At 58.5% G+C, this 25,040-nt stretch overlaps 1 protein-coding gene across 1 annotated transcript; it reads right to left on the reverse strand.

The window, feature by feature from the left end:
- Positions 1–1,791: 1,791 nt before the first annotated feature.
- On the reverse strand, positions 1,792–2,929 carry LOC122913701 (interferon-induced transmembrane protein 1-like; the record flags this gene model as incomplete). The annotated part of the gene is made up of 2 exons (XM_044260347.1): positions 1,792–2,101; positions 2,726–2,929. Coding segments are annotated over 2 exons (384 nt in total), but the record flags the coding sequence as incomplete, so codon positions are not given.
- Between the last annotated feature and the right edge of the window lie 22,111 nt (positions 2,930–25,040).

Genomic DNA, 25,040 nt, shown 5'->3' on the forward strand with positions numbered 1-25,040 from the left:
CAGCCAGAGAGAGGTTCTGACTCCTGCTGCGGCTCAGGGGAGTCGTGAAAATATCAGTTCGGACAAACAAGGCAAAAGAAGCCTGAAATCCCGCTAAAGGGGCGCCCAAAGCAGCACAGGGGGGGCCATTCTAGGGTGGGGTTGACGCCACGTAGTTTGTGCTTCGTGGGTACCTGATGTCTTGATGTCGGGGGTGGGGGGCACAGTCCGAACTAGTCGTGACAGCTACGCACACCAGAAACATGAAAGGCCACGTGTACACTTTCCATGGGTAAAATGGCAAAAACTTGTTTTGCGAGTTTTATCTTTTTAAGTCAGATCATAGAACCCTTAAAGAAATGGTAGTAAAAATAAGTGGCAGTGAGGCAAAAACACCTCCCCCTGGCAAGGACCGTAACCCGCTGGTGACTGAGCTCCATCCCCTCGCCACCCCCTCCACCAGCAGGGACAGTACGCTAACTCCCCATCCTCCGGCTGGGCTGCCGTCTGGGGATCCCCTGGCTGGGCCGCCAAGTGCCCAAGTGCGCAGGCACCAGCTCCCCGAGCTCCCACAGTGTGAACCGCAGCGGGACCGCCCCAGGGAGGGTGGGCCTTGTGGGGGGCGGGGGACGCTGCAAGGGCCCGCTCCCATCCCTGCGGGGCTGGCGGGGTCCAGGGAGGGGTGCAGCCACAGCCCCCAGGTCCCGGCCGGAAGGGCAGGGCGGGCCTCCCACCCACAGCTCGGGAAGAGGGTTCCAGCCCTCACGACCGCACCGAGCTGCGCCCACTGGGGTGTAGGGTCCTGCAAGGCGGGCCACCCTCTCTGGCAGCAAACACACCCCTCGGAAGAGGGGCTTCTGCAATCAGAGCTGAGAGGTGAGGCACCTGCAGGCCAAGCACAGGTCACTGGACCATCCTGGCTGCTGATGGTGGGACACCGGGAGGGCGGCCCAGAGAGGAGCCAGGCAGCATGGGTGGGGGGGGCCCCGCAGCCCAGGCTTCTGCAAACAGCACTTGGGAAAGTTTTTGCCCTCCGGCTTGGTGTGGGGGGATCCCAGGAGGGCATGGATGGGCAGGACTGCAGAGATGCCCGGGTTTAGTCCAGAAGGGGCAGCGGGGGCGGGGCGGGGGGGGAGCATAGATGTGTCCTGAGCGGGAAGGTAGTTGCCTCCCTGCCCACTCGGCTGGAGATCAGGGCGACAGGCCCTCTTCCAACCCAACCCCGAGGCACGGATCCGCTAGCGCCCCTCCTCCACCCGGGGTACCCCAAGCCCTGTGGCACACCCTCGAGGTGGGGGGCTGCGGTTGGGGCAGGGATACAGGTGTGGCTGAACCACAGCAGGGGTTGAAGTGTGCAGCAGAGGAAGGGGGAGGTATTACCAACCCACCTCACACCACTGTCCCACCGGTTGTGGGTGAGCGTCGGCCTTGGGGCATCCGGTGTCCACAGTTCGGAGGCCAAGGCAGGAGGAGGTAAGGATGCTTCCCCTCAGGGCAAGGGTGCACCGCTATCCGGAGAGCAGAGCACAGGGAGCCTGGGGAAGACCGTGGACCCCCGTATCAGGAGCTCTGCAACTCTCCCAGCCAGAGGGATCCTGGGACGCTGAGGACATTCTGCACCCAGCGCCCGCCTTCTCCAGATAAACCCATTCGATCAGGACAGCGGACCTCCGGGAAGAGGGAGCTCCACCTAAAACCAACGTCATGTGTTGCCGCAGCTGGCGGCCAGACACAGGCCAGGCCTCAGCCCGAGCCCACCCGCCCCACACGTAACACAGGGCAGAGTACAGGGGGGCAGTGAGGCACATGCTCTCAGAGGCAGGATGGGGAATCTGTGAAAACACGGCACCCCACACACAAGCGCTTTATTGACTGCAGCGGTAGACTGACGCGGACAGAAAAGGCTGCCGCCCAGGAGAGAGCCTCAGGCCACGCGCAGCTCCTAGTAGCCTCCATGCTGTCTGACCATCTGCGGAATCATCAGCGCTCCAGTGACAAAAAGGATGATGAACACGATGGTCAGCAGGAGGCCTAGGACCAGGGCACAGATGTTCAGGCACTTGGCGGTGGAGGCATAAGTCTGGGCCCCAATCACATCACCCACCATCTTCCGGTCCCTGGACTGCGGGGGAGAGATGGAGGGTGGGGTCAGGACAGGGTCCTCGGGTGCCTCCTCCCCCACCCCGGGGTGGTCCCTGCCCAGAGCAGCAGGGTCCACTTGCCCTTCACCCTCCCATTCCCCAGAGCCTGAGCAGGACCCCCCTCACTGCCGCCGTGGGCCCCTCCCTCCTGGGGCCTCCCTCTCCTTCCTCAGCCTCTCAGCCTCTCAGGGGACCCCAGGGCTTGTCCTCCCTCTGCCTTGGCCCCTTCCCTGGCCTCTCTCCCTAGGCCATGGGTCGGGGCAGTTTCCTGTGAGTTCCTTTGTTCTTTCTGGGATAGCCTTAGAGCCTCCCGTGCATCCGAGGGCTGTGACTTCCAGCACTGGTCAGTAGGGGAGTCCTTGGAATCCTGGGGACAAAGGCTGCTCATGGCCATCCCCAGGCCCCCTCCTGCAGCCTCACTGCAAACACAGGCGCGTGCACACACGCGCTCACATCGCACACAGTCAGTCACACGCACACATACACACACAGTCCCGCACACGCACGCGCCAGTGCACACACACGTGCACGCCCTCTGGCCAGGCGGACCCCCGCGGGCTCACTGCTCCTGCACCTGCCGGGAGAGCCCCCCCCCGCACACGCACCTTCACAGAGTAGGCAAAGGCCACGAAGCCCAGGCAGCACCAGTTCAAGAAGATGGTGTTGAACAGGGACCAGACGATGTGGTCCCGCACAGGCGTCTCCGTCTGGATGTTGATCACGGTGGTGGTCACGGGAGCCGAGCTCTGGGGGTTCTCCATGACGGCGGCCTGATGGTCTTGCTGGACCGTGTTTAAGCTTAGCGGATGTCACGTCTTCACGGGGGAAGGAAGCCCAGGGAGTGCAATTAGGTTGCCAGAGTCCTAACCGCTTATAGGGTGAGGCCTGGCTGTGGGCAGTGGCCCAGGTACGGCTCAGCCCCAAATCAGGGTCCCCTCTCCCCAAGTCAGCTTCCTTCTGCTTTCTCCGAAGTGTGTCTTTCCTGCCGTTTTGTAACTAGGTGACTTGGCTGCTGCAAGAGGCCGACCAGCCCCCGAGGGTCAGGTTCTGAGTGCTCTGTGTGTGCGGGTCAGGCCCGGCGGCCCGTGTTGCCTCTCCCAGAAGGAGCCTCCAGCGTCTCTCCAGGTCCCGAGGAGCAAGATCACTGGGTGCTCCAGGAGGTGAGGAGCCCGCGCTGCTGGAAGACCACAGGCTCCTGGCCCCGGGGCCGTTGCTGGGAGCTCTCCTCCCTCGCCCCTGCCCCCATCAGTTCACCTGCAGTGGAGGATCTTGGGGGGAAGGGCGGAGAGCCGCTCTCGGAAGGGGCTTGCCCCACCGGGGGGCCCTTCCCTAACTTGCACTCACACCCCTTCCGCCCACAATCCACCGCCGCGGAAAGATGAGTTCATCAGAGCAAGAGAAGCGTTTCACCTACGGTAGGGCAGGCCCTGGGTTGGGCTGAAGGGATGGTCGTCGCGCCTCGCACACCAGAAGGAACACCAGCAGAGGCCTGGCTCCTTCCCCAGCCCTCGTTCAATGTCCCTCCAGACCCTGCTGCTCTGCTCCTGCGGCCCCCGGTCAGCATCCGTCCCCATCCTCGCTGGAGCTTCCAAGAACCCCAGTGCCTCTGCCCTGCCCTGTCACAGCTGGTGGCCCTGCTCTCCGCACTGCCCCTCCAGGGCTCCTCCCGTTTGACTCCCGGTCCTGTGAGGGCTTCCAGGCTGGTTGAGTTCCAATAGAAAAGGGCAGTAAGTATAAAAACTCATCATTTTGAAGACTTGGTGAGAAAAACATTTTTGATAAGATATAATGTGTCTCATTGATGATATCTTTTACTGATTATATGTTGAGATACCTTGCATTTATTGGCTTAAATAAAATAGATCATTAAAGTAAATATTACTTATTTCTTTTTGCTCTTTTAAAATGTGGTTACTGGAATATGTAACATTGGGTTTGTGGAAAATAAATACAAAATGGGATGAAAGACGTAAACGCGGACAGGAAACCGTCACAATCCTAGCGGGACCACCCAGCACCCTCCCTCCGTGACCTCTTGGTCGCGAGCCGCTTCTTGCTGGACGAGTCCCCGGAGGCCAGGGAAACAGAAGCAAAAATGAACTACTGGGACGTCAGGATGCAGAGCTGCTGCGCAGCAGAGGAGAGTGGCCAGGACCACAGGGGTCTACCGAGCGGGAGACGGTGTCTGCAAGTGACGCGCCTGGTAAAGGGTCCGTGTCCACAACCTGTAAAGAACTCCCCAAACTCAGCCCTCAAACAGCAGACAATGCAGTTAAGAAATGGGCAGGAGACACGAACCCTTTCCCAAGAAGACCCCCGACGGCCCAACAGAGACGGAAAAGACGCTCGACCTCACTCAGCGCCGGAAAACGCATCGAAACTGCGACGAGACGCCCCGTGGCGCCTGTCAGAACGGCCGGAGCGAGTCGGGAAACGCCAGGTGTCGGGGAGGACGCGGACGAAGGGGAGCCTCGTCCCTGCGGGCGGGACGCGAGCTGGGGCAGCCGCGCGGGGACACGGCGGGGAGGGTCCTCGGGGAGGGGACAGGGAGCTGCTGCCCCCGCCCCAGCGGTCGCGGGCTGGGGACTCCCCCGAAGGATACAGAGAGAAGCCGTGAGGGGCTCGCGCGCCCCAGCGCTCCCAGCAGCGCTGTCGACAGCAGCCGGACGAGGGGGACGGTCCACGTCCGTCTCCGAGGACGAGTGGGAACAGACGGGGTGTGTCCGTATGTCCGGGGCATCCCTCGCCGTCAGAAAGAACGGCCGCTCGCCGTTCGCGGGGACGTGCGGGGAGCCCGAGAGGGTAACCCTGAGCGAGAGACAGAGCGACATGATCCCTCTCAGGTGTGGAACTTCAGAAGCAACAAAGAAGCAAAGGGAAAAGAGAGAGACAAAGCAAGACACGGACTCTCAGCCAACCCTTGAGAACACAGTGCAGGTCACCAGAGGGCGGCTGGGCGGGGCGATGGGGGGCCCCCGGGGGGACATCTGGGAGCTGGACACGGTGCTGAGGCGCCGCGCTGCACACCTGAAGCCACGGCGCGCTGCACACCTGAAGCCACGGCGCGCTGCACACCTGAAGCCCACGGCGCGCTGCGCGGGAACCCGTGGGAACCCAATAGAGTTGGGTTCGGGGCCTGCGGAAGTCACAGCCACGGGCAGCATCGGAAACCCGGAAGGCGGCATCGAGCCGGGTGTGAAGAGGGGCGCGTCTCGGGGGCACCCACGTTCCCCGGCCCCGAGTTTCTCGGCCGCTCTCGAGCAGGCCGGGCTCTCCCGTCGAGTCTGCCGCTGGCCCCGCTGGGTCTCTGCCCACGGGCAGCGCGGGTCACACAGCGTCCCCCCCTGTCCCCCAGACCCAGCCACTGTTTGTCAGATGGCCCTGGGAGGTTTACAACAAGTCATGCTCGTTCTATTTAAAGTCTTGGGAGTTTTACAAGAATTTTTCTTTGACCTTTATCTTTTTTCAGATTTCATTTATTTATCTGACACAGAGAGCGAGAGAGGGAACCACGCCGAGGAAGCGGGACCCCGGGGTCGTGACCTGAGCCAAACGCAGACCCCAGGCGCCCCTGCAAGACTTTTCCAGCAAATTCCCGAGGACACATAATCGGGGGAGTGAACAACACGGTGACAGTTAGGAAAACTTACCTAACTTTCTAATCGCACAGGACAGTAAGGCTGGTATCTCCGTGAACACGCTGTCCAACCAGATGTTTCCAGAGTCTGGGGCAGAAGACGTCTCCTCCTCCCCGGAACCTGAGTTCGCAGTTTAAGGAGAAAGGTCATTAGCAGCCAAACAAGCAGGGAACAGAGTTTTGCTTCACAAAGAAACGAGGAGCAGAAAGAGCAATCGGAAATCATCTCCCTAAGTAGGTCCCTCTGTCCCTGGGCGCTCCGTCAGGTAGGGACCCGGCCACCAACCCTTCCTTCCCAGCACCCGCTGCACAAGAAGTGTCTTTTTAAAAAATACTTTTTCACTGAAGTTCAATTAATTCACATACAATGTATCACTGGTGTCTGAGGTACAGGCCTGTGGTTCCTCAGTCTCACGGACACCCCAGGCTCGGGGCGCCCCGGCCCCGCCGTCCCCTCCCTCCCCCCCTTCCCTTCCCCTCCCCCACCCCCAGCAGCCCTCAGTTTGTTCCCCGACATTGAGAGTCTCGCTCTCTGGTTGCGGCTTGCTTCATGTTTCCCTCCCTTCCTCGACGATCCTGCCTGGTTTCTCGAATTCCTCATACCAGGGAGGTCGGACGATCGTCTTTCTCCGACTGACTTGTTTTGCTCCGCGTGATGCCTTCTAGCCCACGCGCGGCGCTGCGGACGGCGGGATCACTTCTTCCGACGGCCGCGTCCTATTCCGCGGTGCGCAGGGACCACGTCTTCCCCGTCCGTCCGTCTGCGGGGGGACATCCGGGCCCTCCCCGTCCGCCCGTCTGCGGGGGAACATCCGGGCCCTCCCCGGAGTCCGGCTGTGGACGCCGCAGCTCACATCCCGGCCAGCAGTGTGCCAGGGTCCCCTTTCTTTTCTTTTTTTTTAAGATTTTATTTATTTAAGACACACACACACGCACACACACACACACACACACGCACACACACACACACGAGCACGAAGGGGGAGGGACAGAAGCAGACTCCCCGCTGAGCACGGAGCTCCCTGAGATCATGACCTGAGCAGAGGTCCCTGGGCGCCTCCAGGACCCCTCCCCCTCCCATGTCCTCGCCAACACCCGCCGTTTGCTGACTTGTTAACTGCAGCCACTCTGGCGGGGTGTCCCTGATGCCGAGGGACGGGAGCTTTCGTGCCTGTGTGGGCCGCCCTTTGATGTCAACAAGTGCCTTTGGGAGCTGCAGCTGGACAGCAGGCACGGCCAGGGAGCCAGAGCTTGGAGACAAGGCCCGGGTGACCCTGGAAACTTGGGACAGACGTGAGAGAAGACCCGGGGCCCAGGGCAGAGGGGGAAGGCGTTCTGCGTGAGTCGCAGAGAGAGCCTCTGTCCTCCTGCCCTGGAGCCTGGAGGGGCTGGACTCCCGTCCCCATCCACCCTTCTCTCCTCGGTAACCTGCCAGACCCCTAGGACCACGGACTCCACTCTGCGGTGCTCCTCATGCTGTTGCCCAGGGACGGCCTTCTCGGCCCCGGGGCGCCGGTACGCACGTCCCTGAAGCTGGTCATGACCCAGACTCACAGCTGCTCCGTGGGGGTTCGAGGGAAGGGCGTCTCTCCAGGCAAGCGTGACGGTGGGATTCGCCGCGTTCCCTGGGGTGCGCGGAAGCACGTGCTGGGGAGCCCCGCCCTGGGGCACGTGCTGTCCCCAAGGACAGCGCCTGGACCGTGCCGCCCACGCAGACCCACAGTGGAGTGGCTGCACGAGCCGCAAACAAGGCTTTCTTTGAGGTCCCCACAGCTCAGCCTCGCTCACCCTGAAGGACCCAGGGAGGAGCCACCATCAGTTAGGACTTGGAACGTGTGGCATCAGCCTCCAGCTAGGCGGCCGGCCACAAAGAAGGGCCCGTGGGGGCTGGAGAGAGCGACGCAGGTGAGCACGCGTGATGGTAGATTCCCCGCGCGACTGGACTGGACCACAGGGCCCAGAAGCCCGGCGTCGTCCTGGACGTGTCGTGAGGGGTTCCGGGTGCTACTGACATGTCTGTCCGGGGACCGAGGGAAGCCAGGGGCCTCCCCAGTGTCAGCGGCCTCGCCCAATCTGTCGGGGTCCTGACTAGAGCATGAAGGTGGAGGACGGGAGCATTCACTCTGCCAACCTGCCTTTGAGAGGGGATGTCGGCCTAAGGCAGGAGGATGTCCTCCTAAGGCAGGACGCTGCCTTAGGACTCAGACTCCGGCTGGCAGACAGCCCTGAGCCTCCACCACCACGTGAGCTAACCTGCTGCTGCCCCTCGGAACAATTTGTTACTTAAACTGTAACCCTGGAGGATTCTGCTAGTTGCCGAGCACATTTAGATACGGCCTGAAGAAACACGCACACTGGCAACAGGTCTTTGGGGAGAAGGACGATGTACGGCCGTGAAGCTGGGCAGCGGGGGAGGCCCGGCTCGCTCAGGGCGGAAGGCGGCCCCTTCACAGAAGCCGGGCAGCCGGGAACGTCCGGTCAGCTCAGGTGTGGAACAAAACACCGCCTGCTGCCCTTGTCCGTTCTCGCTCCTTTCTCTTCCCCGAAGCGCCCGTTGTTTTTAGAGGAGTCCTCAGAAGGTGCTTGTTTAACTGTAAACTTTGTCCTCCTCGCTTGTGCGCAAGACAGTGACCAACGTGTGGCCTTTGTCGGCCCTCCCGCTGGCTATGGTTTCTAGCCAACAAAAGTGAGACTGTGGAGTTGCTCGCGGCCGCCGTCTCTTCGACTGGGGTCCCCTGCTCCCCGTCTCTTGCAGCTGACGTGTTTGTGCCTAATTCTTCTCCCGTCGCCGACTGGAAGCGGCACTGACCCTTGTCCACCACCACGTGAGCTAACCCTAACCCTCGGTGTCTCGCCGTGTGTGTCCACGGATTCTGTTTCTCCGGGAACCCAGACTCGTACGAGCAGTGAGGAAACCGTGGTGAGACCCCAACCCTATGATGTCTGGAGGAAGGCCTGAAATACAACCATTTATAAGAAAAGTACATTTCTCAGACCTTCTTCATCCAAGGCTCCTGCGAGCTCTCAGGGGTGACCCAGGGTCTCACTATAGTGCACGTGACTCCCGGGCCCGCCCAAAGGTGTCCCGATGGCCAGCTGTGGGACTGGAGGGTTGGAACCTCCATCCCTCTCCAGAGGCTGGATCAGCCGATGGCCAGTGACTTAGTCGATCATGACTACATGACAGCGTCTCCATAAGACCCAAGAGGACAGTTTTCTGTCCTTTTCCTCTTCACAGACCATCCGTAGGAGGGGACCCAAGCGCTCCTTGTGCCCCGAGCTCCGTGAGGGCCGGGGCTCCTTTGTGCGAGCCCGGCACGGCTCCTCACCTGCCGATTCATGTCCTTCGCCACGGCCTTTAATGCCTGGCAACCCCACAGATGTGTTTCCCGGGGTTCAGTAAGTGGCTCTAGTAAGCCCAAGGGACCTGCGGAGGGGCTTGGAGCCTCCAGTCCGTAACGGTCCGTTCAAATCCCCAGCGACCACCAGGCCTGCGATGGCATCTGAGGAGGGTACGGTCGGATGGGGCCGAGCCCTCCGCCCGGGGCTGTGACACTACCTCTGCACGGACAGCGTCGGAACCCAGCTGGCGTCCCAAGAGCCACCGGGCGCTGTGGGCGGGGCCCCACACTGGCCCTGGGTCCAGGGGCCACAAACCGAATGAACGTGCGGCCTGGGACAAGACGTGGGCAGACGTCTGTAGGGTGCCGGGCACCGGAACCTGCCCGGCACCCGCCTCTCAGGCGGCTTCAGGGGCTGAGCACGAGAACGCCGGAGAGGGCAGAGCTGAGCGCGGGAAAGGGAGCGAGGGCGAGGCCGTTGGCTCCTGCAGACGTTTCCAAGTTGACGAAGCGCACGAAGGGCTTGCCCTGCCCTAAGACACCATGACCCCTTCTCTGTGGTGAGACGGGCAGGGACGCTTCTGCGAGAGTGAGGGCGAAGGACATGGAAGCCCGGCCAGGGGGCAGCTGAGGGCCCCCAGGGTGTCCAGGCTGGGCACGTGCCCCCCTGGGGTCTGGGGTAGGACTTCAGCTTTGCTGACCCCAGCACCTGTCTCTGCTCCTCAGGTGTGGCCCCGATCTGAGTTCTCCCACTGAGAGGAGATATATCTGGGCCGGTTGTCCAAAAGGACTGTCGCCAGCTAAGGAAGACCTTCGGGACCCTGGAGGCCTGGCTGTCGTTAGGCTAACGGTGTTTTCCCCATAGCAAGGCCCTGGCATGAAGACAGTGGAGATCCTGGGGGCGCCATGCGGGCGGTGAGCCACAGGTGCCAGAGACGCGGGGTGCCACCCACGTCCCCTCCAGCCCGTTTCCCTCAACACTGCGGAAGCGGGGGAACGTTAGGGCCCCAAGGAACGGGGTCTTCGGGGCTTTGGGAGGTGACGGACAGGGAGCTTCTTCCCTAGAAAGCACGAAGACGTGTGAGCTGAGGGAGACCCTGCGATCTCTGTCAGAGAACCATCTGCGGTTCCTTCCCGGCCAGGGTGGTCGGGCTACCTGAGGAGCGGCCCCCGGACCCCCGGAGGACGTCAGCCTTTGCTCAGTCTTCCCCTTGCCGTCCCCTCCCTCAGCAAGGGGAACCAGTTCTCCCGCTCCAGCGGGGCAGCCCAGGCTGTCCCCGCAGTGGCCGGCACGTGCCCCGGCAGCAGCCCCTGGGGGTCGCCGGCCCCACACCCTCGCTGTCCCTCCAGCAGAGCCGTCGGGGCGGAAAGTGCTCTCTCCCGGTGGCTTTACCTGCTATGCCCCTGATGCTGGGTTACGCGGGGTCACAAGCAGGCCGCAGGTCGGCGGCACACTCCGGTGGGCTTCCGTCCCCGCGCAGGCACCTGGGAGGCCTCTGCGAGCGCAGCTGACCCCACGGGCCTCACTTGGCCTTGGCCCACCGCGGCGTCCGCTGCAGGGGGCGGGCACGGCTCCTCTCTGGCAGGATTTTCACTAGTTTCCATGGCCTCCGGGTCCTGTGCTGCACCGTGCGAGTCCCCCAGATGCGACGGCATCCTCACAGACACCGGGGTCTCGGAACCGGCCGTGTCCCAGTAACCGGAGCGTGCGTGGGAGGCTGCCCGCAGCGATGGCTCGGCCCCTGAGACCTGAGGCTGGTCCACGATCCCCCCACGGAGGAAACACGGCCCCTGTGTGCGCCCCACGGGACAGATACACAGACAAGCTCCGTCCAGGCACTTGGACCCAGAAAGCTCCGCAACGCCCTCTCGGGCCCTGACAGGGTTCTGTCTGGAATTTACCGTTTCATGTCTTCGTCGGAAGGCCTGACACTCCACGCTCTTCCTGTCATTCTAGTGGTTGCTGACGAGGTTGCCAAAGGCTGGCTGAGGACAGGGCAGAAGCCGACACCCTGCTCCCCGCCCCGGGTGGGGTCTGTGCGGCAGTCCCCAGGCACACACCCAGCGGTCTCGCTGCTAGCGCCTTGCTAGAGGGGAAACCCACATTATTCACTGGACCACGGCAGGGCCTTGTGAGCTTCTTTAACAAATGAAAATCCTCCTGAAACCCCCTTTTCCTTACTTCCCAGCCCCATATGCAGACTCCACCGTCCACTCCTTTCCCTTCGGGCCGCCCCGTGGCAAAGGATGTCTGATACCATGCCTTACCCTAACTTCCAGGTAACACAGTTCAGGTTCAATAAAACCACCGTTTTTGCACCAAAGATATTTCAAGAATTCTTTCCTCGCTGTGGGTTCCAGACCCCACCCCACCGAACCTCACCTTCAGAATTACATCACTCTCAGTGCCGAGAACTTTTTCTTCCTTTAATTATTGTTTATTTCCTTTTTAAAGATTTTATTTATTTATTTGCCGGAGAGAGCACACGCAGGGGGCACGGCAGCCAGAGGCAGAGGAAGCAGCAGGCTCCCCGCCGAGCAGGGAGCCCCACGTGGGGCTCGGTCCCAGGACCCCGGGATCGTGACCTGAGCCAAAGGCAGACTCCCAACGACTGAGCCACCCGTGCGCCCGAGAGCCTTTCCTGTATCCTCGCTTCGTAGAACTCGATCAGTCCGCTCGCACTTGGCTGCCCATGGGATGCACTCCCAGACTCCGCTCTCCTGGTTCAGCATGACGGGTTAAAGAGCGGATTCGTTTCTGTTGATCCGAGTAGAGATTCTGGGTTTCTCAGACCTGGGGTGGAATGTCTTCCAGCTGTTTTGTAACGTTCTTACCCTTCCAGTATTCAAACACGATGTCCCCCCGTTTTCCATCCGTCTCCTCCTGGAACTCTGAGGAGCACACACGGTCTCGCAGAATCGCCTCTAGGCCCGCCGTGTTCCCCCACATTGTCTGTGCTCCGGTCTGGGTGGTCTTCTGTCCCCACGAGGCAAGACCTTGGAGCTGGCAGCGTTCGCCCCAAACCAGCGAGCACTGCAAACCCACCCGCTTAACCTAACTGCAATTTTCCTGCGTTTTGCAGTTCTAGAACTTCAAGTTCCCGTGTCCCTTTCTCCGGCTTTCTGTCCATGCTAATGGGCGCTTTCTCCGGGAGCTCAGGGAGCGCGGCTGGTCCGTCACCTGGGGAGTCCAGCGCCCAAACTTGCTGTTGGCTTTTTCCTGCCGACACTCCGCCGTGTTTTCTCGTCTCTTCGGGGGCTCTGCATGGCTGATTTCAGGCCTCCAGTGACACTCCCCCCAGGGACCCTGAAAACACCTGAAATTACCTAACCCCCATTTCAGACATTGTGACTTCTCCATATTTCTGGATTTTTAAATAAAGATTTTTGTTTATTTACTTGAGAGAGAGAGTGGACAGCGGGAGAGGGAGAGAGAAAATCTCAAGCAGGTGCCCCATGGAGGCGGAGCCTGCACAGGGCCCGATCTCACAACACCGAGGTCATGACCTGAGCCCAAATCTAGTCGGACGCTGAGCACCCGAGCCCCCAGCCGTCCCTGCGTCACTTCCTGACGTGCACCCCCGGGTGGGTCTGTCAGTTCACATTCACTGTGATCTTTCTTCTATCGCGACTTATTTGTCATGGTTTTCCTGTTTCCTATTTACATTTTTGGGTTCTTTTCCCTTTTTTGTTGATTTTCATGGGATGAATCATTTTCTATTTTGTAACTTTTATAAAAACTTGCACTTGTGTCTTGATTCAGCACGTGCTGACTGAGCATCTACTGTGCGCCCAGAATTGCCGTGCACGGTAGAGGCCCAGCAGGTGCGGCCGCGTCTAGGCCCGGTGCTCTCCAGGCTGGCTCAGCACTGCTCCCTGCCTGCGCTGAGGGCGCGCCGGGGTCCCAGCCTCACGCACACTCCTCCCCAGTGGCACGGCTCAGGAGTGCATTTGGGGTTTATCTGGTCGACTCCCCTTTGCTGCAGCCCTTGCTCTCAAGTTTCCGGGGGGGGGGTGGTTTGTCCCAAAGCCAGACTTTGCAAAGGGAAGAGTCTATTCCTTCTGTGGCAGCTCGTCCTGCATCTTTCTTCTCTTCCAGTTCCTTGTCCAAGAAGGTTTTCAATGTAGTGTTCTGTGTGGGTTTCTGGAACGACCTTTATTACGCTGTTACAGTGGAATGACAATCTGGCTGGCTGTTAAATCCTATATTTGTTTCTTTCAATTCTTCAAAATAACACCATATATGGGACGCCTGGGGGGCTCCGTCGGTTAAGCCTCTGCCTTCGGCTCAGGTCATAATCTTAGGGTCCTGGGAGGCTCAGCGTGGAGTCTGCTTCTCCCTCTCCTTCTGCCACACCCCCTGTTCGTGTTCACTTGCTCTCGCTCACTCGGTCAAATAAAAAAATAAAATAAATTAACACCTTAGAGTCTCTGTTCACGATTTGCTGAGAAATCTGTTACCACTGGCTCTTGTTCCTCTGTAGGTCATCTGTTCTTTCTCTCTACGGAACTTTCTCCTTCTGGAAACTCGGCTTTTGATGCAGTCTGGATGGGTCCAAGGACACTGATGGGGGCCCTCACGGGACCGGACGTGAGGGCCTTTGGCTTCGTGTAGGTTGGAAATGGAGCCAGCAGAGTTTGTCGGAGACAGAGAATGTGGATAGGACAGAGCATTCGGGAGACTCTGAAATGAAAGCAGAACGAGTCTCATCCTTGCTTGGGGTCTGTTTCTATTGAGGATGGTGGTCTGGAGCACATGTCCTCTCAGGTCTCTGGGGAACTGGTCAGAACAAGGACAAGGGTTCCCGGCAAGGGCAAGGTCCTGACCTATGCCCTTGATCAGGGGGTCTTGGCGTCAAGGTGTCTGGAGCCGATGGTCTTGGAAAACATTCACAAGGACCTCACCTGGTCACTCCTTAGATGCTACCTGTTGTGCTGGAAATCTCCAAAGAAATCACTGACCCCTTGACCTGTACAAGGAGGACATAGGCTACCTGCGCAAGGAGGCAGGTGTTGGGCAGGAGTGAGGGTCCAGGCAGGAACAGAAGTGGGAAAAAGAAGCAAAAGAAGCAGTTCACTGTGGGGCCCCCAGTCTCCCTGTCCCAGACGTGTGTTCTGAACAACCGACACTGAATATTAGGCAAACATACAACTTCCTCCCTCCCTGGGCTTATTGGTAAATAAACACACATTACCTCTGCTGCATCTGTCAACAAGAAAAGTAACCTGGTGTGATGGAAATGTCATAGGTAACCCAGACATAATTGTTGAGGAGAACAAATGAGTTAAATGGATGTAAGTGGAATAAAAGGTTTTAGTTGAATCTTTAAGTAATTTTCCCAAATCTGTTTGGTAACCTAAAACCTCAAAGTTTTGCTAAGTTAAATGAGGGATAGTCACTGAGCATCTAAATCATTTCCAAATAAAATCCTGCAACATGACTGAGTGAACACAGGCTGACCCGCTTCGGGACCGCATCTTCCAGAGAAGCGGAACCTGTGGACTAGGGCCGGGTGCCCCAAGCCTGGTTATTTCTCATGGTGACCGCGCGGGCCACGCCAGAAACGGCAGGGAGAGGGCCAGCGGCTGTGACGTGTGTCCAGAACGTCACCGAGCCACAGAATCCCAGGGGCTCCATCCTTTCCCAGTTTGCACTAGAAATCAGGGTTTCTAAGGATTCAACACTCTAATTAACATCTAATTAAAACGGGTAGAAATAAGGAAATATCTCCATATGCCAGGAAAACGGGATGGGATGTGTATTTTTGGTAAAAGAAGGCATTAGGAGTGGAAATACACTTTGTGGAGGGAAATGAAAGTAATTTTGTCCTACAGTAAAGCCGGTTACTTCAGAAAGGGAACGAGAGCAGGGAACACCCTAGAATCAAAAGCTGTAGAAGGTCCCTGGAGAAGGAATGTTGTGGGAGGGATTCTGTGTTTGATGAGCTGGAAGAGAGTGAGTGAATTTTTTTGTTTTTTGTTTTTTAACGATTTTATTTATTTATTTGCCAGAAAGCGAGAGCATAAACAGAGGAAATGATGGCAGAGGGAGAGAAAGAAGCAGGCTCCCGCTGAGCAGAGAGCCCGATGCGGGCTCGATCCCAGGACCTGAGACCATGACCTGAGCCGAAGGCAGAGGCTTCACCCTCTGAGTCCCCAGGCGCCTCATGTGCTCCGGTTGAAAAACAAGCTTCAACATCAGTCATGTCTGTGCGTAAAACTGGGACTTTCTTTCTTCTGGAAGGACACTGGTCTGCTCCTGGTAAGAGACTGTGACAGCGTTTCCTCTATTTATCCAAATTATCTGCCCAGAAAACAAGCATTCTACATTTTGCCAAAATAATTTCCCACGTCTGTCAGGCCTTCACCTGCCAAAGGAAACCTCGTCCTCTCTATATCAAGGGTTAAGTTTTGCTAAGATGTTCGTAACCTTCTGCGCTTGCCTGTGAAGCCTTCGTCACTTTGGTTAAAGGGTTAACCAAATATTGGTTCACGGCGACCTCTGATCCTATTTGACTAAGTGCTTGAAAATCTTCTGATCTTTTTGACAAACTTTCCAAAATTCAAATTCCAGGTAAAGCCTTTTTGAACTTGAATTAACTTTGAGTTTTACAGAGGGTCCCTGAAATATCTTAAGATTTGTTCTCTCTCCTTATATAAAGGAGATTTTAAACTAACTCGGCTTATTTGAGATGTTAAATTACACGGGAAGCCCTCTTTACCTTATGTCTGTATGGGTACAAGTTGTACATGTTCCAGAAGTGATGTGAAATTTCTGGCCATCTCCCCTGTCCTGATGTAACACGTCAGTCGCAACTTTAAATGCACGTCACGGCGATAGGCAGGCGCTCTTGTCAGCTCGGACACATGGTGACGGCAGCCGAGCCTCGGTCACCTGCAGACCACCGCCCTTTCACGGGACGCGGCTGCCCATGGCCTCGTCTGCAGAGAAATTCAGCAACGGGCTCGGGCCATGGCTCGGGCGTACTGCTCTCCGGGGACTCCTGAACCCCACCGTTGCACTGCACGGAAGGACACTTTCCCTCGAGCTATAACCTTTGCGGAGCCTTAAACCATCACCTTTTCTCCCTATCTGATCCCTGCAGAAGTCAGACTCCTGAGTACTTCCTCAGGGCAGGGCACTCACTCGCTGTATCCGTACGACAGCCGTTGCTCATCCTTGTAGGTGGGCTGTTGCTCCGGGGCTGAGGTCCTCTGGGGCTGAGGTCCTCTGGGACAGGGTCGTTCCTACCTGCCCCCCACCTGTGAAACTCTGGAAGCAGAGAGCCCGATGCGGGCTCGATCCCAGGACCAACCGAACACACGGATGGCTCCAGCGAGCTCCCGGCGAAGTTCATAGACAGCCTGGGAACACCCGACGGGGGGCTCCGTTGCTGGTCTGGATTCTCAGGTTTGTCCTTCCACAGCTCCAAGACTCACCCCTCGAGGGACCACAGGATACGCAGTGCGCCTGGTTCCCACTTCTTCCGACCCACAGCTAAGAAAGGGAGAGACACTTTAATATTGCATGGCCCTCACTGCTTCCATGAGAAATAACCAGGCTTGGGACGCCCGGGCGGCTCAGTCGGTTACGCGTCCAAGTGTGGATTTCGGCTCGGGTCGTGATCTCAGGGTCGTGAGATCGAGCCCCACCTTGGGCTCTGGGCTCAGTGGGGAGTCTGCTTGAGACTGTCTGCCTTCCTCTCTCCCTCCGTGCCTCCCCTGCTCACGCGCGTGCACGCGCACTCTCTCTAGGATAAATAAACATAAATACACAAATAAAATCCTAAAAAAAGGAGAGAAAAGAAGAAGGGAAAGAAACGTCGGCGCTGAGAGGCCTTCTTACAGAGCGGAGGCCCTTCAGCACCGCGTGGAGAGTCGGGGTCTCCGGCCGAGGGTCCTCGTGCGTCTCTTCACGCCCACCTGGAAGACCCCCACCGGGTGCTCTTAACCAACCCTGTGCTGCCAACAGAACCCCAGGGGACAGACCCCCAGGCTCCCACCAGTCTCTGAAGAAAGCGCCGGGCCCTGAGCAGCCCTCACGCCCCCCGACAACCCGAGAGTCAGGACTTCGCAGAGCAGAGGCAGAGGGCAGCTGGCGGGCCGCTTGCCCCCGACGACCACGCCAGGCCCGTGCCCTTTATGGCTTCGGCCGTCTTACTTCCTCTCCCTTCTGGAGAAGACGATGCTCGCTTCCCACTGCGAATCCGGGAACCTCTCCAGCCGCCGGGTCTGGTCACGGGGTCCCAGACCTCTCGGTCTCGCCGGCAGCGAGTTCATCTCTGGTCCCCAGGGCCGATGCTGACGGTCCGCTAAGCCCCTGGACGCGCCCCACCGCGAGGCGAGGCCCAGGCGGTCCCATCTTCCCCCTTTCCCCCAATCACACCTGTGCTGCTCAGCCAACGCCCTCCATCCTGTCCATCGACCGGCTTCCCTGCCCCAGGACCTTGCCTTATCCGAACGTGGTCTCTCTCCGCAGGGGAGAGATACAGGTGAGTTTGTGCCCTTTCAAGGTTTTTAGCAAAGACCCTTTTAGGAAGAGGGGGCCTCCCGGACGCCGTCCGGACTCGCCGACCTGCCGTGGGAGAGGACCCCCCAGGAGGCTGTGGTGCTCTCGGTCCACATGACCGCCGGGGCCTCTATGCCGCGTCTGGCTTTGCTTTCGCTGCGGTGGATGGCACTTCCCGGGGCCTAGGAATGTGCGGAAGGCTGGCAAGCCAGAGGTCAGTCCTTACCGGACACCTTGGTGTCCCTGTTCACACCTGTAACACACCAGGACTCCCATCCTGCGGGGCCTCCATGACTGCCTCTGGCTTTGCTTCCGGAGGGAGCGTGCGTCTTTCTTCCAGGGTCAGAAGAGGTGCTGAGCTGTCGGCATCAGAAGCGTCTCCCTCACGCGAGGAGATGGGCTCCGCCGCCACAGCAGGGGCAGCCCGGCCAACGCCGACAGACAGGCTGGCCGCAGGTCTGGGATGGCTGCGTGGCCTTGATCACCCGCTTGCTGAGCAGGGGGGGTTTGTGTGACGGCAAGACCACCTGTTGGAGAAGCAGAAATGCACGTCCACGAGATCAGGGAGGGGCTGGCTGCACAAGCCGCAACCCCCCCACCCCCGCCCCTCCGTCTGCTGGGCTGCCCACCTGCGGGCCGGGCCCCTGCCTTCGAGCCATCATACACACTGGAGTTGTGAGAATTTTAATTCTGCCTGCTGTAACTGTTCTTGAACTTTGTTAACCCTCTGCACACAGACCCTTGCTCACGCCCTCCTCTTGCTGACCTAAGTCCTCCGTCCCTAGCGGAGCTAACAGCTCTCCTTGACGTCTGCAGACCACTGGCCTCACGGGGTGAAGGACCAGATGCTCCAAGAAGATGAGGCTTGACCAAGTCTGAGAACAGCCGTCACAGATGCTGGCAGGTCTGTTCAGGGTCAAGTCCACACCCAGCGGCCCCGGGGGCTCCGGGCAGCTGCCCTGCCCAAGTCTTCTCCCGGATGGGGAAGTGGGTCTTTGGGACTTGAGTTCAACCTTTTTCCAGGCTGCTGGTTTCCAGAATAAAGCAACCCTTCCTTTCCCCCATCATTTCTCTCAATGTATTGGTGTTCGAGCCATAAGCCACCGACCCTGACAGAGCTGGGACCAGTCTTCGGTCCGGTAAGAGGGTGATGCCGTCTCAGCTCTGGGAGATGATCCCATGGACGACGGCTGGAAGTACCTGGGGGCTCGCCCTCCTCATGCCTCAGCAGGGTCTCCATTTCCAACCCGCGCACTCTCCCTCTGACACGGAGGGAGACCAGGAAAGGTCCAGGAACAGAGTCCTTCCAGGACCAGGAAAGGTCCTTCCAGGCACAGAGAGCAAACCCAGTAAATGCAGAAATGATCAGCAGTGCTTTCGGGGAAGATCTTGATCAAAAGGGGGGAATGTGAAAATAAATGAAGGACACTTCATTTAAAATGGAGTCGGGGCGCCTGGGGGGCTTGGTCATAAGCTCTCGGCTTGGTCATGATCCCAGGGTCCTGGGATGGAGCTGGCATCGGGTTCCCTGCTCCGTGGGAAGTCTCCTTCTAACACCCCCCTCTCCCTGCTTGTGTTTTCTCTCGAGGTGTCTCTGTCAAGTAAATAAATAAAATCTTTACCAAAAAAAAGAAAGGGAAAAGAAAGAAGAGGCAGGAAATCTCTCTGCGCCCAGCAGCCACACACAGCCTCCGACTCACAATGCCCCCCATTTCCCCTGGACCCTGAAAGCAGCTGACCTCCCCTTGTCTGCTGTGCGTGCCTGTGGCTCCCCTCAGCTCCGCCCGTGTTTGTGTCTGTGTCTCTGCCCACGATGCTCTCCTGAGCGTCGGCCACCGGCTCCCCGTTCCGTGTGGACGCCGTCAGTCAGCGGGCAGTTCTCGCCAAGGCCCCTCCACAGCCGCACCACAGCCATTCCCGGGGGGCGCAGGGGCTCGGGCCGTCCTTCCCCGCCTCCCCACACGGAGGGGCGCGAGCACGCGGGGAGGCACCCACGGGAGCGGTCTCCCTCCACAGAGTCCGCTTCACTCGGTCCCAGAGCGAGATCAACACAGTCACCACGCGGCCCAGCTTTCCAAGCCCGGCGACGCTTCGCCAGGTGAGGAGCCGGGCTTCTTCCAGGGACGCGTGCGGGGCAGAGCCACGGCCCCGGCAGGAGCAAAGCCGGTCTGTGGCCCGTCACGGGGACGAGCGCGCCTGCCCCACACAGTGTAGGAAACAGCTTCCACCTCCCAGAGGCCTTTCTGCAGAGAAAGTGCTGGGCTGTCCAGGACCAGAGACTGGGGACGTCCCAGAGAGAAAGGGGACAGAGAAGGAAAGCCATGCTTGGTTCAGGTGACCCCCAGAACTGACAGCCAGGAGAAGCAGCGGGAGACTGTCAGCCTCTTGAGACAGGACTGCTCTGTGACCACTTCCGAAGGGGGCGGCCGCAGCCGGAGGCTCTGCCCACGGGTCCCAGAGCCCAGGGCTCACGCCATCCCCAGGGCACCGTGGCAGCAGCGCATGGGAGCTGGGCCCATAGGAAGACCTCTGGGAGGTGGAGAGTGTTTCCTGCATTGGGTGGGGGCAGGTCTGCTGATGGGAAAATGCCCCTCCTCCCAGTGATGAGGGCACAGAAGGTTGGCTAAGGACAAAGCAAACTCTGAGCCCCCAAAACCTTCCCCCACCCCCAGCCCTGGGTGGGACGAGTGTGACATTCTTCCAAAATCTCCCAACTATCTTAACATTAATGCCGCGCCCAGAGGGGGAAAGCGACCTAGACAAGGGCAAGGCCCAGGGTCCCAGGTCTCCGCAGGTTGTCCTGAAAGTTCTATTGAACCCTCCCGTCCCCACCGTTCAGACCCTGCCACCCCTCATGTCCCCGGCAGCAGCACCTGCCCACGGGTCCCGTCCCCAGGCTTTAGTAAACCACCATTTTGCATCAAAGGTGTCTCAGGAATTCTTTCTTGGTCGTCGGCTCTGGACTCCAGCCCCCCGAACCTCACTTAGACTCTAAAACTTCATCACTTGAGCCCTTTCTTTTTTTCAGTATTTTATTTACTTCTTTGACAGAGAGCATGAGCCAGTGAGTGAGCAGGGGGAGGGCCAGAGGCAGGGGGAGAAGCAGGTGCCCAGCTGGGCACGGACACGGGGCTCAATCCCAGGACCCTGAGATCATGACCTGAGCCGCCCCAGCGGGGGGGGGGGGGGGGACTCCCTTGTGCCCTTTTAAAGCAGAGAGATTCTGGGTGTGCGGTTGAAGCTGACCGGGGCCTCCGGGAGTCGAAGCTTCCCTTCTCCTGTCCCCCGGCTCCTGCGCCCTCCTCTGCCCCCCCTCCCCTTCCCTGCCTTCCCCTCCCCTGCCCTACCTCCTCTCCCCCCCCTCCCCTCCCCTGTCTTCCCCTCCCCTGCCTTCCCCTTCCCTGCCTACCCCCATCCTTCCTCCCTGCCATCCTCCCCTCCTCTCCCCTCCCCCGACCCCTTCCCTGACTCTTCTAACCTCCCCTCCCCTCCCTTCCCTCCCCCTTCCTTCCCTTCCTCCCCTCTCCTCTCCCCTCCCCTCCCCAGGCCTTGGAAGGGCGGAGCCACAGGGAACCGGAGAAAGATTGAAACAAAACCACTCCTGGGCGGGCTGTGACCGGTGAGGCAAAGCCTGGGGGAAGGAAGCCAGCAAAACAAGGTTCCCTAGTCTGGGCGGGTTCTCGCGGCAGGAACCCATCCGGGCAGCTCCCCGCGGAGCCGGGAAATCACATGGGCTGTTAATCGGAAACAGCGACAAAACAGAGCCACAGAATCCCTCGTTTTTAGTGACCAAGTTCTGTGTCTCCCACGGTTGGGGTGGTTTTCATTCCTAGTACTTGAGCCGTTTTGGCCTTGAACTTGGGGATTTCAGTTCAGTCTCTTTGAGGCTTAGGTGACTGAGGAAAGGATTAATTCCCGAATTATTTCTCTCGGATACCAGATATTGGAAATGGGTTTATACTCAATAACATTTTTAAAGAAGCTTTTATTTATTTGAGAGAGAGAGCACAGGCAGGGGGAGTGGGAAAGGGAGAAGCAGGCTTCCCCTGCTGAGCAGGTAGCAGATGCCTATCCCAGACCCTGGGGCTTAACCATCTGAGCCCCCCAGGGGCCTCAAAAGGGTTCGTATTCAAATAGGGCATTTTAAATGCTGTTACTACAGAATCAGAGCTTCTTTGTGCTCTCCTCTGATCGAAGAGAGTGACTTCTATTTCAGTGCCCTGGATCGTGAGAGTTTCAACTCTCGAAAGGCCTGACACTCCAGGAAAGCCACCTGAGAAGTCACTGTCCTTAAACTTTGTTCAAAGCCAGAGCCGGATTTCCGGCTGCCACACAAGTGGGCTTCAGGAATGAGTGGCCTACAGGGAAATCATCCTGACCTTAACATCTCTATGAATGCCTCTGGGCCCTGCATTCTTCAACGTTATAACCCACATTTCCTGCCTAGATGCTAATCTAGAATCTTTCTTTTTACAGGATGTGACAGAGCATGTAACCGTGTAGGAACTGCTGGTTCTTCCTTCCCTGTGAAGCCGTGTTTCCCAGGCGGTTGTCCTAACTTGAGCTGGAATAACACTCTTTCTGGTAGAGATTCGTGTTTTTTTTTAATACCATTTTTTAAAAGATTTTATTTATTGATTTCAGGGGTGCCTGGGCGGCTCAGTGGGTGAAGCCTCTGCCTTCGCCTCAGGTCATGATCTCAGGGTCCTGGGATCGAGCCCCACGTCGGGCTCTCTGCTCAGCAGGGAGCCTGCTTCCTCCTCTCTCTCTGCCTGCCTCTCTGCCTACTTGTGATCTCTCTCTGTCAAATAAATGAGTAAATAAAATCTGAAAAAAAAAAAGATTTTATTTATTTATTTCAGACAGAAAGAGAGTGCATGCAGCGGCACAAGCAGCAGGAGGGGCAGAGGCCGAGGGAGAAGCAGGATCCCCACTGAGCAAGGAGCCAGACATGGGGCTTGAGTCCAGGACACCGGGATCATGACCTGGGCCAAAGGCAGATGCTTAACCCAGTGAGCCCCCCAGGCGCCCCTCTCATAAAATGCTAAAGGGTTTGTTCACTTTGCATCAACAGTAAAATGGTAAAGGATGACTTGGGGTGGAAAACAGGTTGAAAGGGAACTGGGGCGCAGAACAAGGTTATGTTCGTCTAAGGAAGGGACTGTTCTTGCCCACATCAGGGAGCTAGGAAGCAAAGTCTCCCACCAGCAGCCCTAAGAGGATACCTGCGGGCTGGTTTTGTGAGGGAAGTCTGACCTTGACTGGAGCAGGGCCGCCTGGTGGGCCACGGAATTGGTGTGAATTCTAACTGGCTGCAGGGAGCAAAGGCTGGCCAGGGGATGTGGGGGTTCTGGGGTGACTGCAGCTGTTCGGGAGGAGGGGCTCCGAGTTTATTTCTTTGGAGAATCTGGAGATTTGGAGAGTTCTTCTGTGAAGAACTAGAGGGTCTGAGATTTCGGCCCCGTTCCAAGCCGGCAGATGAGCCTGCCAGCGTCAGAAGACACAGAAGCCTGGGCGGGAGACCAGGTCAGCTCCCCTCCCACAGCAAGAACGGCAGCCGGTGTGGCCGCCCACGAAGGGTCTGGAGGGAGCCAGAGGACACCTGCGCAGACCGAAGGTTCCCAGAAAGGACACCTGGATGGAGAGAATCTGACGTTTCCTGCTAGGTGTGGCCTCTGTCCCAGAAGAGCCGTTCATGTCATTCTACCGGACAGCAGACAGACCTTCCCTCTGCTGCAGAGTGACACCGTCTCCATCCTCCAAAACGGTTCAGGAACCAAACGTCCCCAAAAGGACGGTCTGGAACCAGGGGATGAGCCCCAAACAGTTTCTCCAAGCGCTTCCCCTCCAGCTGGTGCCAGTTCAGACGCTGGGGTCTCCCTCTCAAGTCTCTGCAGGCCGGCCCAGCGGCTTCTGTCCCCGGCAACTCAGGAGCGGACTGTGTGGAGCAATTCAGGGGACAGTCTCCCCAGGGCGCAGACCCCAGGGGACACACGGGGCCCCATCTGTGGCCGCTGTCCTTAGCTGGGCTCCCTGTGCCAGCAGCAGCCTCAGGCCTCCGCAGACATGTGTCCCTGTACCTGTGTCCCAACCACAAACCCAGGCCCCCTGGATTTCAGTTTCTCTCACGCAAAACTCTTCAGGCATCAGGGATCACCTGACGCCTGGGCCAGTGCCCCTCACACTTAGGGCCACATTCTAGGCCTCCCGGGCTAACCATGCCCAGACCCATCCCATGTGCCCCCACAGTAGTGCCCACCACTTCCAGAAACAGAGAAGTTGGGAGGGATGTGGGAAACAAAGGCAGAGAAAAATTAGAAATTTCCTTACTAGCGAAAGCCCAGCGACGAGTCCTTGAAACAGGCAGAATGACCTTCCTCTAGGAGCTCAGCTACCTCGATGTGAGTACTTAGGGTGAACAGCAGTCCTAGTCCGACCCCCAAACCCAACCCAGGACTCCGCTAGTCTACCTGAGTACATAAAATTCCTTCGGAAGCTTCCTTGAGGGCCCCTGGGTGGCTCCGTCGTTAAGGCTCAGGCCAGGATCTCAAGGTCCTGGGATCGGTCCCTGCTCAGCTCCGAGTCTGCTTCTCCCTCTGCAGCCTCTACCCCTGCATGCACACCAGGCGCTCTCTCTCTCTCTCAAATAAATAAATAAAATCTTAAAAAAAAAAATTCTGGGCGCCTGGGTGGCTCAGCGGGTTAAGCCTCTGCCTTCGGTCGGGTCATGATCTCAGGGTCCTGGGATCGAGCCCCGCATCCGGCTCTCTGCTCAGCGGGGAGCCTGCTTCTGCCTCTCTCTCTCTGCCTGCCTCTCTGCCTACTCGTGACCTCTCTCTGTCAGATAAATAAATAAAATCTAAAAAAACAAACAAACAAAAACTTCCTTTATCTCTGCTCCCCAAGATACACGTTAGCCATCATGCGGCAAGTAAACGAGCCCCACATACACCTAAAGGGTCTCAAGACTGAGTTTCTAGGAGGCAGTGGTGAGTGACCTCTCCTAACAACAGCTGCCCCTCGGGGTCCTGGCAACCTTGTTTCAAAACACCTGGGAGACTTCGCCTCACCCGAAGCCCTCCCGACTTGAGCATATCTGACGGCCCCTCCTCACGACCCCGGTGCGCTCTTTCTGCCCATGGGTCCCGCCCCAGACTTTAATAAAACCCCCTTTTAGCACCAAAGATGTGCCAAGAATTCTTTCCGGGCCAGCGGCCTCGACCCCTGACATCCTTCCCACCTCAGAGAGGATCGGGTGCGGCAGGCCCACCGCCACCCCAGTCCTCAGGGCCGTCCTGGCCGCCCCCCCAGGCTCAGGACCCCACCCCGCGCCCCTGCGCGCCCCCGCCCATCCACACCCCGCTCCAGCCCCTTTCGGTTCTCTGCGCCTTCCGGCGGCCTGGAGGGGTCTGGGCTGTCGGCCGGGGTCCCGC

Source organism: Neovison vison, chromosome 7 (genome assembly GCF_020171115.1).
Source record: "Neovison vison isolate M4711 chromosome 7, ASM_NN_V1, whole genome shotgun sequence".
In the NCBI taxonomy this organism is placed as follows: Eukaryota; Metazoa; Chordata; class Mammalia; order Carnivora; family Mustelidae; genus Neogale; species Neogale vison.